The sequence below is a fragment of the Podarcis pityusensis genome (assembly GCF_964106645.2).
Source record: "Podarcis pityusensis genome assembly, chromosome: 9".
In the NCBI taxonomy this organism is placed as follows: Eukaryota; Metazoa; Chordata; class Lepidosauria; order Squamata; family Lacertidae; genus Podarcis; species Podarcis pityusensis.
This window is the reverse complement of record NC_138034.1, coordinates 1,964,441-1,978,011: the sequence shown is the minus strand read 5'-3', so window position 1 is coordinate 1,978,011 and position 13,571 is coordinate 1,964,441. Positions and strand designations below refer to the sequence as shown.

The following is a 13,571-nucleotide window of genomic DNA, read 5'->3' as shown; positions in this document are numbered from 1 at the left end:
GAGCGAAAAATACGGTAACTGAACAGGTAACTTCATCATGTAAAGATTCGTGCAAAGGCAGGTGGGAGAAATAAGGATTCAGGTTTAATATGATGTATGAATTATAATCTTCTCAAAGACTTCACAGATATTTTAATAGCGAATATGAAGGGGAAATTTCATAAGAAACAGCGACTACCGCTTAAGGAAATCTGCATTAGAAAAGGATTCCACATGCACCAAGGTAAAGAAGGAATATCCCTGCATCTATCTGGAAAAACAGAAAGAGGTGGCAAAAATGCCAATTTAAATAAAAATGGTTCAGCACATAGGAAAGGATGTAGATAAAATACAGAAAGATAAAGAGCTGTGCATTCAAGTGCAGTTCCTGCCACCTAGAAATTAATGTATTGAGAAAGGAATTCCAAGTGCATCTAGTGCAAGAGGTCAGAGCAGAAGGAAGGCCAGGGTCAGGGCAAGGGGCTGGGTGGGGTTGAAGACATGGCAAAAGGTAATTTATTAAGAGAAGAGGGAGATCTCCTTGAAAAATTAAATGTATCCTTTACCGCATCTTCCAGAGAAGGTGGAAGACAGATGACAAAGACAAAAGAAAGACAAATATTTGGGTGGGGTTGGGAGCACTCCCCCAGAATCCTATTCAGAGAGGAAACAGAAAAAGATGATGTGCAGGGTGCTCCCCACATCACCCAACCCAGGCACCAGACAACTGATTTCCCTTCCCTTTTAGCCTCATGCCGAATATGTCATGTCTTTAGGGGCTGCCAACTGGACATATATGGAATTTTGAAAAAAAGGTTTGTGTAAAATTTGGATCCAGCAGAATTAGAATGGATCCTCCTGAATCGGCATAATTTCACATGGGTTCACAAAAAAATTAAATTAAAGCTTACAGGCTGCACAACAAAAATCAGCACAATAAAAATCACCACCACAAGAATACTGGCACGGATCCTCATGTTTCTGGAATGATCTCCTTTGAGATGTACCTAGCACCAACATTATGAACTTTAGTCAGTGGCCAAGTATGCACATCCTTATTCGTTATTGGCCCATAATGCTATACTGATTTTGTTTAACATGTATTTTGCTAACATGTATCTTGTTTATATTGTATTTTTAATGTTGGGTTTTAATAGATGATTTTGTTATGCATCTTTGGGATCTAAGGCCATATAGGGAAGGAAGGATATACATTTGATAAACAAATAGATGGCTTCAATATTTATTTATTTACTATATCAGCCAATGTACTCAAGATGGTTCACCATTACATGATACGAAAGAGAGAAGAGGAAGGGAAGGAACAGAAGAAGAAGAAGAAGAGTTTGGATTTGATATCCTGCCTTTCACTCCCTTTAAGGAGTCTCAAAGCGGCTAACATTCTCCTTTCCCTTCCTCCCCCACAACAAACACTCTGTGAGGTGAGTGGGGCTGAGAGACTTCAGAGAAGTGTGACTGGCCCAAGGTCACCCAGCAGCTGCAGGTGGAGGAGCGGAGACATGAACCCGGTTACCCAGATTACGAGACTACCGCTCTTAACCACTACACCACGCTGGCTCTCGACAACAGCAGGACAACAAACCTGCTCAGGCACCATGGCCACTGCAGGAGGGGAGGTGTCAAAGGACTCCTGCTTACAGCTCAGCCTCTCCCTTGGATGCAGAATGGTGGGGAAACTGTGGGCGGAGACTAATCTGGAAGAGGAGGGGCCAAATGGCAGTTCACTCCAGCCAGGTTGATGGAGAGGACTTGATCTTTCATTTTCCCCTATGAAGAGGTTAAAGACATCCAGTTGTTTTCTCACCTAATGAGATCTTGCATCCTGCTGTTAAAGGCTTCAGCTTGTGTGGCCTTGTTCTTTGGTTCCTGAATTAATTTTGGCACACAAATCTGTTTGTTCCCATACGATACACTGGAGATCAAGCACCCGAACACCACAGCTATGATTCTTAGAACTCCAGTGGTTACACCTTCAAACACTTGCTTGTTGGCAGTTCTTCCTAAGGTAGCATTATGGTCATCTGGAATGTAAACCTGCACACATATATCAAAACAAAATAAATTATTAAAAAACAAAACAACCCCGCTCCATTTTCCAAATTATTTGTTTCAATTCTTTCAACAGTTCCTCACAGGACTTTATTCCCAGAGCCCTCACCACCCTGGTCGCCTGCCTCTGGATGCCCTCCAGCTGGTGAGGTGATGCCCTTCACTGAGTCACCCCAGAGTTTTTAAGGCGTGCATTAGGAATAATAAGGATGAAGATAAACAGAAGGAGATGTGTCTTAAGTGGCAGACTGTCAACACTGTCCAGAGCTGGGTATCATTCTAGGAAGAAAAAGGCTGGCTCCAGGGAACTTTGGAATAAATACCAAAACAAATAAGGCTGCTTTCTAAACTCAGAAATTAATGATAACTCCAAATTGATTTCACTTCAAAAAAAAGGTATTTACACTTTTATTGTACAATAGTGGAATCATAAAGTACAGTTGCCCCACAGTTGAGTGCTGTATCTCTCTCCATGGGAATATGGTAACACTTGGCAATGAAGAACATGCACATTTTTTTTTATTATTCATCAGCTCTGTGCCTTGAGTTGGTACTTAAAATCCGTTGTAATAGTCTGTTCCTGGTAACGAGCCAAGCTAGGAAGTGAGAAGTCTTCAGCTACTTATTCAAGTTCAGTTGAAGAAAGAATATTGTGTTGCATCAGTAATTTACACAGCCTGGAGTAATTCACGCCTGGTGATTTTGATCCTCTACCTAAGTAGATGGATTGTATTTAAAACATGTGTGCCTATTTAATTAGCAAGTAAGATGCTACAATTTGGAAGTCATTAGCACAGCAAGCATTCTCTGTACAGTGGTACCTTGGTTCTCAAATGCCTTGGTACTCAAATGCCCTGGTTCCCAAATGCCGAAAACCTGGAAGTAAGTGTTCCGGTTTGCAAATGTTTTTCGGAAGCTGAACGTCCGATGCAACTGTCGGCTATTGTTAACAGGGCGCCTACACCAATCAGAAGCTGCGTCTTGGTTTTCAAACATTTCGGAAGTCAAACCGACTTCCGGAATGGATTAAGTTTGGTGCTTTTGTTTTTGCTATTATTTTGCGTTTTTGTTTTTGAGGCTTTTTTGGTTAATTTGTTTTTGTGACTGTGTGGAACCCAGTTCAGCTACTGATTGATTTATTGACTGTGTGACTGCGGAAATGGATAAAAGCCCCACATCCAAACACTGACTATCATCAGTGTAGGTAAGAAATTTTTTTAATTTTAATCATCTACAATACTGTTTTATTTATTTTATAGTACAGTACTTTGATTATTGCTTTCATTTTATGGATCAGTGGTCTTGTTAGATAGTAAAATTCATGTCAAATGGCTGTTTTAAGGGTTGTTTTTAAAAGTCTGGAACAGATTAATCCATTTTGCATGACTTTCTATGGAAAAGCACGCCTTGGTTTTGGAACACTTTGGTTTTGGAACAGACTTCCCAAACGGATTAAGTTTGAGAACCAAGGTACCACTGTACAACTTAAGGTATTCCATTCTTTTCCCTAAACATGTCTGGCTCAAACTACACACAACACTGGATGATCTGTGATCAATTTGGAGCCTTTTAAAAATGCAGCCAGGCAGTGTTGTGTGTATGTGAGGGTGGAAAGGGCTGCGAAGGACACAGCTGAGGACCTGCATTTACAGGTAGGAAACCAAAAAGTCACAGTGATTACAAAAAGCTGCCAATACGGAAAAGGTGAATTATGCCGCTCTTCTAGCACATGAGCACTCACTTCTGTGCCTTTGTGACATCAGCAGCCATGAGGTCCTTTCACATCTATCTGCATGATTAAAACACCACAGATGTACGGCAGGCAGATATAACAGGTCAGGGCCCTTTCAATCCAGGCATCCAAAATCTGAACTGGCTGGCCAAAAGAGGCCTGCCTGGTCCCACTGCTGTGTGCCTTTTGGCAGCAGCAAGGATGGTTTTCTTTCAGCAGGTGTTTTTTGGATAATGCTTTGAAATGAGATCTGAATGCTGCTGATTCTGACTTTTTTGTTTTTGTATTATTGCTTTTGGACTATTAAAATATATATTTTGGCCTTTTAAAACATATATATATATATATATATATATATATATATATATATATATGTTTATTTGGTTTTGCCAAGTGCTTCTGTTATTTGTTATAGGAAGGTAGGGTACAAATACTGGGAATAATAAAGCAAAACACATGTTTTAAAATAAATTAATGAACAAACCTCTGTGTGGGTTGTACTCTCAAACTAGCGTTAGTAGGACTAGGACACGGGGCTTTTAACAGAAGTGGATAATTTATGCACAGCGGTCCTTACTGATATCAGCAGATGCATGCACAAGGTCAGTTATGGTGGCAAGTCCAGCAGGGGGCAAGGGCCACCAGAAACAGCAATCTTTCCTGCTCCCCCCCCTTACCAAATGGGCTGCAGTCCTTAGGGAAAGAGGTCCCAGGTTCCATCCCCAGGTAGGACTGAGAGAAACTCCCTGCCTGAAACCCTGGGGAGCTGCTGCCAGTCAGAGCTAGACGGACTGGTGGTCTCACTAAGGAAGTTTTCTATCTTCCTGGTGCTGCTAATAGGGAAGTGGGCTGTCTTCTTGTTTGTCTGTTACATTTTCAGGACCACAGACCTGTCCTTTTCTTTACTCCACCTCCTCTGCCCCTACGCATGATGTGCAATAAACCTAACGCATCTCCTGTAAACAAAGCTGAAGCCAGGCAGGGGAAAGGAAAGATATACACTGGCTAACTGAACTGAGGGCTCTTCCCCTTTGCTTTCAGCATGCTCTTACTGACTGACCCACAGGACCAGGAGCTTTGCTCCATTCTAATGCACAGTCCTAAAGACATCCAAGAAGGTCCAGCAGGTAAATGCTAAAAAGGTGGGAGGCCTAATCCTCTTTGATGGGCTTAGTGCTTCCAGTGTAAACTTCGTGGACCATTTTGAATCTCTCTTAGCATGTTCTACCCACAGCTGAGAATCACGGACAGCCGCCGCCATCGAGGCAGGATGACTCTGGGCAACAACTGTGCTCCTTGCACAAACAATTCTTCTCAGCAGTGGCAGGAACAGTTTTGCCTATACCATCTTATTGTGTTTGACATTTTTTCTTGCTGAATTTTGAAGTCGTAATACAGTACCTGCTTGAGCAGGCGCTGAGGAGAAACAGTTTTGCAGTGCTTGAATGGAGCCCACAATAAAGGCAGCCGCACAACTGCTATTGTAGGCTGGAAGGAGCAGCTCTGGGGAGGGCAGCTGTTTGTGCTTGGGGAACCAATCCTGCTTTAAAGGCTAGTATTCTTTAAAATGCTACTGGCTCCCACAGTTGTAAACAGGTGGTAGTACTAAAACACAGGAGCACACCAATACTCTTCACCACTGTCCCATTGGCTGCTGTTCTTTGAACGTCATCCTGCCCGGAAGTGGACAGTGCAAAACAATCTAAAGTGAAACCCAAGGGAATATAAAGTTGAGATACACATTCTTTTGGAATTAGCATGAGTCAGCACTTTGTGAGGTAGCACTTTGCAAAACAAAAACAAAAAACGACCATTTTATTTTTTCTGTTTGAATTGTTGATGTCCCTGTTGCTGTTATTTGATCAAGATGCAGCTTTAATGTTCATTGTTTTCCCTATGAATCTGCAATCCTGCTGCAAAGCAGGGACAGGGAATTTTGTTCAGTCTGCATTTTTAATCAACCTGACCCAATTCACACCTCCTGGACTAATATGTGAATCAGAATTTAATTATCCTTATGATAATGTATTTCCTTCTTTATTTATTAATAAAATTTCTTTTAAAGAAAAAATATCTGAATCCTCTGATACAGTTCTTGGCCCAAAAAGCAAACTAAAATGTTCACAAACACCCTGACACAGTCATCAAAGTATCAAAATGGTACCCCCTGACTCTCTTTACATCTTAAAGCAATTGGGGGGGGGGGAATGAGAGTGGTCCTAAGATGAAACATCTGACCTTACTTTTATTATTAGCTTAAATCTAAGCATGTTATCACTGAATAATTTAGAGAATGAGCATAAGCTCTCAGGGGAGCATACAGTTTAAAGAACAGAACAATACAATAAAGTTCTGTAGTCAGAATGAAAACACACAAAAACTGGAGTGTTCATTTATTAAACCATCAAACTCTCAGTGTGCTAGAATGCCCGGGGGCACAAAAATAACTTTTCACCTGACATTTAAAAGGCAGTAGAGTGGGAACCAGGTCTACAGAGGACATCTTAAATATGAGGTGCCATCACCGAGTAGGCTCTCTAATCGAAGAAGACGGTGGGACTTGGAGGAAGAGACTCCAATTAGTTTGTAGTTAAATAAACAAAACTAAGGAAATTTTTCTTGGAGTGGGAGACTCAGGCCCAAGTCACAGTTCCCACTTACCTTCTAGCTTTTGCTGGGAAAACCTCTACAATTGACAAAATGCATGCCAGAAGAACTCCCCACCCCCTCCCGGCAACACGCAAACTCCCAATTTACTGCCTACATAAATCCCTTCTCTATATTCTCCCAAGTTACAGCTTTCAGCTTCAAACAGCAAGTGAAGAAGCTACAACATCTAAAACTTAAAAAGATGAAACAAATATGGGACAAGTAGGCAACCTATACTGAAACATTCAAATCATCTATCTCTCAATCTCACCCACTATTAAGCCTTCCACGTACAATGTCCTGCAGACCCACGGAAAGAGCAAAAATGTTGTTGGTTTTAATTTTCCCCAAACATTCCTCAAGATGACCTTAAGGATCTCTTAGCTGACGCCACAGGATAATATTTTGTGCCTGCCCTTCCTCTCCAAAGCAGAACCTGTCTTTCTGGGGGGGCCCTCGGGGGTGTTGTACACCTTGTGCTGCTATCTCTGATCATGGCATTCCTGGTGTGTCTGAACCCCGTTCTCAACATCAGCAGTGGTGCTGTGCTTTCTGCAGACTTTAAAACACCTCTGGGCTTGCCTGAACAGAAACGTGTTGAGAAAGAGGCACTTCTGGAAAGTATTTGCAGTAAATACTACTGACGTTCTCTCTCTTGTCCCTTACAAAACCGAACAATTAAGCTATGGAGCGACTGGCGCTGCTTCCTAAGGTGGGTGGTCTGCGAGGTCAGGGTGGAGGCCAATTGCAGGGCGGTGGAAGGGAAGATAAAGCTGACTGGTGTTACCTGGCTGGGGACTAAACAAAGCTTTTAGCTCCTGACAGCTCCATTCCTTCAGCCTCCAGACAGACAACAAGAAGAAATAACCCAGAGGAGGACAAAAGCCTAGTAAGCCTCAATATTAAAGCAAGTCCCTCTGTTGCAGAGTCAAACATGCAAGTGCCATTACTTGGCTGATAAAAGCACCTTTCTTTAAGGGTGTACATTTTGCTCCATAATTTATTCAAATCTGAAATATGACATAAGCATCTCCATTCAAGTAATTTAAGCTACAAAATGCAGTGGCAATAAGAGAATTCACCCTCCTTTAGCTGTAAGGCCACTCAAAAAAGGAAAAGCAAAAAATAATAATTATCAGATGCTCCTTAGAGAGTTTACAAACAGAGAGATACTTAAAACAAGAAACAACTAGCAATCAATGCATTTTATTTACTATTGTTAATGTTTTATTCATATCTGACACTTTGAACTATAAAGGATTGCCAAGATGGCTCTCAAATTTGAAATTCAAATTATCCCAGACTGTGACTCTTTGTGGTATCATGACTACGAATGTCACGTTAGGACTGGGAAGGTCCACTGACCGTGGGCTTGTCACTTTCAGGCTGACCTCCTTCGTAGGGTTGTTGTGAGGATAGAATGAAAGGAGGGGACAAAGAGGAGTGAAAACGGTGGGTGCCGTTCTGAGCGTCTTTGAGGAATGGGGGGATACATTGGCACCCTGGGCTCCTTCGGGAGGAAGGGCGGATATAAAGTGAATCAAATCCATCAATAAATAATGGAATGCATTATTTCATAGTGAATAAAAAGAAGGAAAGTCCAATCTTGCAGGAACTGTTCTAAATAATTAAGATTCCTAGATTAATGCAATCCAAGGTAAAATGTATGCTAGTCATGCGTGGTTTTGTCCATAATTTGGATATAGTTCAGGAATAGGTACTGTACATAAGAGGCAGTGGAAGCAAGAATCTGGTGCTTAGTAAATGTGGTGGGAACATTAAACCCACGGTGGCAGTGACACTTCTGAAAGGAAAGCAACTAACTGAATGAACAAAAGCACCTAAGACCAGGTTCAAGGCAAGCTCAGATTGCTTGCTAACTTGCTCAGCTTGTTGTTTCCAAAGACATTCCAAAGTCTTATTAGATCTATCTGAGAGCACTTGATTAATAAATTAATCCAACCTGCCCCATAGAGTCTATTTTTTAAAACACAAAAGAATTTGTACTGAAATACATCACCACCACCTCTCCCCAACTTAAGAGACTGCTAAAAATATTCAGTTTTTAGGTTTCATCATGCAATGCACACATGTCTTTCTAGGGAAAATGTCAAAAAGTAACTATAAATTTTATAGGATGCAACTGCTTGTTATAAATTAACAATTCAAGTTTACTGCTCAAACAGAACAAGTGAGCCTCTCTTACAATCTATTTGATTCTTTCACTAGAGAAAAAAACACACCTTGACACCACACTCCCCCAATGTTAGTTTTCTATGCAATAATCCGTATTACAGAAATGTGGGACACTCAGTGGCTCAATTCATGCACACAATAGAACTTTCACTGGTTTGTTTCACTAAACTTTCCCTTCAGCAATAAGTTCACAAAAACCCTACAGGCATTCATTCCAGTGGACGCTTTTGCCTCAGTGGATAAAGGTGCAATCCAATATACATTCACTGGGGCATAAGACCTACTAAACACAGAGGGGCTTGCTTCTGAGTAAATGTGCTTGGGACTGCATTGCATGTCTCTGATATAGCAAATGTCAGCATTAAAGTGGTTAGACGAAAAGAGGACTGTTGAGTCAAGGAAAACAACGAGCCAGCAGATAACTGGATGCTGCTCCAAGTGTCAGAAGTTGGAAATGGTCCACAGGATCTGCTGCTCTGATGTAAGCAAATCTGTGGAAGCTCCCCGGTCTAGGCCCATCTGGGGAAAAGGTTATGGCCACTGAGGCTGATTCTTGATGAAGGAACTGGCGTGAGTTCGTTTTTGAGTGGAAGAGTTTTGCCTCTTCATCTAAACAAAGGGTCTGAATGCCTATTCCAGGAAAGGACAGACTTCAGGCTTATGAGAACTATGTGCCTTTTACTGGGACCCCAGATTCACCAACCCAAGCCAGATGCAAAAGAGAAACAATTATAACAAATGAAATCTGAGCCCAGGAATAGGCCTTTGACATCAAACCATATTAACTGCTGGTGGACCTCTTTTATACTTTAATTGCTCAAACAAGTATCTTGTGCATTCAGCAGAGGACGTACAACCATACTGTGGCTTCCTACGTACAACAGAGAGCTAAGTGGAAGCAAGCTCAAATTGTATACCTCAGTTCTTCCAGGAAAGAGCTGGAGGAAGGCAAATGAACATGTGACGAATGAAAAACAGAATTTACAAGTTGCGTTCAGGTTCCTTTTGTTGACAACGAAGGCTTCCTCTTAAGTGTTTGTCAACTGTCCTATGGCGTGTTGGTTCTAACTGTGCAATGTAAATTATTCAAGGCCCATACATAACTTTTCAATTAACAAACTGCTTGGCTCATGAAAACATATACACACCATTTATAAGTAGCAGTCCTAGACTAAATATCTCATGATAAGGAGGTTACTATGAATTAAAAATGAGTTTCTAATAAAATATTTAATGACATCTGAAATTAAGTGAAAGTTAAAAGTTTCCCCATTAAAATGTATCTGTCTTTCTCTTCCACCCCCATTGATTTGCAAAACCTGTTAAGATGCAGAGTAATGCATTTTCATGTATTAAAAACAGAATGCAGAATAGCCCATGTGAATTCCAAGACTTCAACTACATGAGAGGGCAACAAACCTAAGTCTACTGCCAACATGTACAAAGCGGACGTTAGCTTTCTTTCAGGCGAATGCGCCCCTGCCCCTAAACATTTGTCTCCTTACCGAGTGTCTCCTTTTGCCACTTATCCCCTAGCTGGACCAAGTGGAAGCAGTTAGAGGGAAGTTATGTGGCAGCAAGCAGTGAACGTGAGATGGCTTCAACCCCTGACCACAGTGGTGGCCCCTGTCAGTGGAATGCTCTCCCCAGGGAAACATGCCTAGTGCCATCCTTGTCAGCCTCTAGGCAACAGGCTAGGACTTTTATTGTATACCCAAGCTAATTTGTGTTGTCTCCTATGGTGGTGCTCATCTATTGTGGGGTGGGTACGAATTATTCCTATTAATATGTTGTTGGGTGAGCATTTTACACATTTTGTATTGTTCATTGGTATAAACTGCTTTATATGCTGTATTTTACCTTGTCAAGTTGCTTTGAGAACTTTTACTGTATAAACCAACTGATAAATGTAATTAGTGTTATTATTAATAAGAATAAGAATAAGTCCCTTCACGCAAATGTCCTTTTTTCCTAAAATGTTGCCTCTTACTTTACAGATGATGGGGTTGTGGTTTGAGCCCCTCCTTTCCTTTGCTGCCCTCCTCAAACTTGCAAGCTCCCGATTCTGCTCCTTTTTATGTGTCAGAGGAAGATACAAATGTCTGCACATCACATAGGTAAAATCAAGTAAACACAACATCCATGATGTAAGTGGTCCAGTTATATCAGGTATTTCTAGTCACCACTATGGCACTAACACAGTTAATTCAAAGTTAAAGCATTACATACCATTAACTGGTGCATCAACAGGTCCATTAAAAATGTAATCTTGTTGCTGAACAAAACATAGGTGCAGTTTTCCACACAGTTACTGCAGGCCAGGTGATAAGCGTTTATTGTACTGCAGAGTGACCTAAGAGATAAAGTGAAATTTTAATCATCTTAAGGGAAAATTGCCAATCAAGGTGATATAAATCAATAGTTCTGTGGGACATCTTTTGAGCTTGATTTTTATGCCAACAGCAGACCACAGCCAAAGGACAAAGCAAATTCTGAATACGGAACACAACAGGAGGAAAGAAAGAACCCATAAAATAAAAAAAATTGAATTTCCAGATAAAAAGATCAAGTTAAATGTGGCCCTCAAAGGTCTAGCAAACTACTTAAAATACTTTGGTAAGATTCTTAGGTAAATATACAAAGGGAGAGAGATCCATGATTATTGGGCTGCTTCTCCACAGGTCCAGCCTGATGATGATGTCAATAATAAGAGCATTGTCACCACGGCCAGGAGTCGCTGCTCAGCAGCCGAAGGTGGTTGCTGTGGCTCATCTCTCCTGCAATGTGGCCCTGTGGAATGGCGGCAGACGGCAACTCTTCTGCAAGGGGAGGAGGCAAGCTGTACTTGCGGCTCTTGCTTTCTCACCTGTCCCTCAGATGCAGCCTATTTAAATGGGGTAACTGTTTGCAATGCACACAACATCCTAAAATTTGAGAGTGCAAACCTTTATACTTTAAGACGATCACATGAAGCATGATCCCTATGTTCATAGAGCAATGTGGACTCATTTTGGAACAGTGTGGTTCTTTCTAGAAAAAGTTACCACTCAGAGGACATTATTACCGTAGATTCCGGTGTATTAGGCGACTGGGCGCATTAGACGACCCCCCAAATTAGCAGCTGCAATTTGGGGATTTGTCTTATAAGCCCAGTCGCCTGATACGCTGGGCAGCTCCGTGCCGGGAGAAAGCCGCCCAGCGCGGAGCTGAGCCTGCCGCTCGCTGCTGCTGCTTCCAAAGCAGCAACGGGGGAGGGGGCCTCCGCTCTGCGCCACCAATACCCGGCGTATAAGGCGACCCCCAACTTTTTAACCTCTTTTCCAGGGTTAAAAAGTCGCCTTATACGCCGGAATCTATGGTATTTGGGCAACATACACATTATGGGATGCGGGTGACACTGTGGTCTATACCATAGAGCCTAGGGCTTGCCGATCAGAAGGTCGGTGGTTTGAATCCCCACAATGGGGTGAGCTCCTGTTGCTCGATCCCAGCTCCTGCCAACCTAGCAGTTCGAAAGCACGTCAAAGTGCGGGAAGGTAAACAACATTTCTGTGCGCTGCTCTGGTTCGCCAGAAGCGGCTTAGTCCTGCTGGCCACATGACCTGGAAGCTGTACGCCGGCTCCCTCGGCCAATAAAGCGAGATGAGCGCCGCAACCCCAGAGTCGTCCGTAACTGGACTTAGCGGTCAGGGGTCCCTTTACCTTTACCTATTATGCAAATAAATAAATAAATATTCTGCCTGTCCATGGCAGTCTCAACAGCTGCCCTGTGGCCGAAATTTAAGCATAAAACAAAAACTCTGAAAGCTAAGATTCATTAAAGTGCAGCCTCTTTGTACAGGGCATAACAAGGTAAAGGGTGAAACACACGTGGCTCCGTATGTATGCAAAAGCCCTTAAAGTGATACATGTTTTACTAATCCTTAATAGAAGAGCATCTGCAAATGATCATAGCAGCAGACATTTCTAGCATTTTGCCATTGCCATGTAACCATCTTTTACAATAAATGTAGCATTAGGGAAGAGACAATCAATGGTCAATTTTGTTGAAAAATCATCAGCGACAAGGGTACATGAGCACCATCTTCCTGTCTAACTGACAGTGCTCAGCTGGGACCAGTTCATAAAGGCATCACCTGGGAAGTGGTGCAATGTGACAAAAGAGGAAACAGGGAAAGAAAACAAAAGCCAACAAAAAACAGAACCTTGCCAATGCACCTGAATGACTTTTGAGAATACAAAAGGTCATAACCAATCACCTTACAGACAACTGGGACTTATTCCATAGTTTAGAGAGCCATTTACACCTCTTAAGAGTGTGGAAAGAACACAAAGGCAGCTATTTTGTCCTAAGCTGCGTACAGTTATAAATGACTACACTAGATGTCAGACAGCAGTCAAGCAGAACAAACTGCTATATGATTGTCAACCATTTAGGCCTTCTGAAAACTTTTCTTCTTTTTTGTGGCAACATATGCTTTCTGGCACTTTGGGCACAGCTGATGCAGTAATTTGCAAAGGTCGCAGCAGTTCCTTCAGTTAAAAGGCAAACGTGATGTACATGAAGGTAGAGGTTGGCAAATTGACTTTGGGGAGTGTGTGCCCTGACTTTTGTGGCTCTGACCCCACCTGCCTCCTCCAAGTGGTTGACAAAGCTGGGCAGAGTTTAAATTGAAGGCCTATGCTGATGATCTGGTTTTATCTTTAAAGGAACCACGAACAAGTGTCGGGAAAGCATTAGATGAATTAGAGGAATTTGGTAAACTACCTGGATTTAAGTTAAATAAAACAAAGACTAAAATGATGGTTAAAAACCTGGATAAGAATGAGACAGAACAACTGGAACAAAAATTTGGAATTAATGCGGTGAGAAAAGTAAAATATTTAGAGATTTGGCTAATGATGAAAAATATTAATTTATTTAGTGATAATTATACGCCAGTGT

General features: G+C 41.8%; 1 protein-coding gene across 8 annotated transcripts in view; it reads right to left on the bottom strand.

The window, feature by feature from the left end:
• The window catches only part of SCAPER (S-phase cyclin A associated protein in the ER), a 227,172-nt gene that overhangs the window by 52,079 nt on the left and 161,522 nt on the right, over positions 1 to 13,571 (bottom strand). For all 8 annotated transcript variants that reach the window (XM_081021507.1, XM_081021500.1, XM_081021502.1 and 5 more), the window contains 2 exons: positions 10,856 to 10,979; positions 1,805 to 2,034 (listed from right to left, as the gene is read on the bottom strand). In XM_081021507.1, coding sequence (XP_080877633.1) covers positions 1,805 to 2,034; positions 10,856 to 10,979 — 354 coding nt within the window. The remainder of the gene's footprint in view (positions 1 to 1,804; positions 2,035 to 10,855; positions 10,980 to 13,571) is intronic.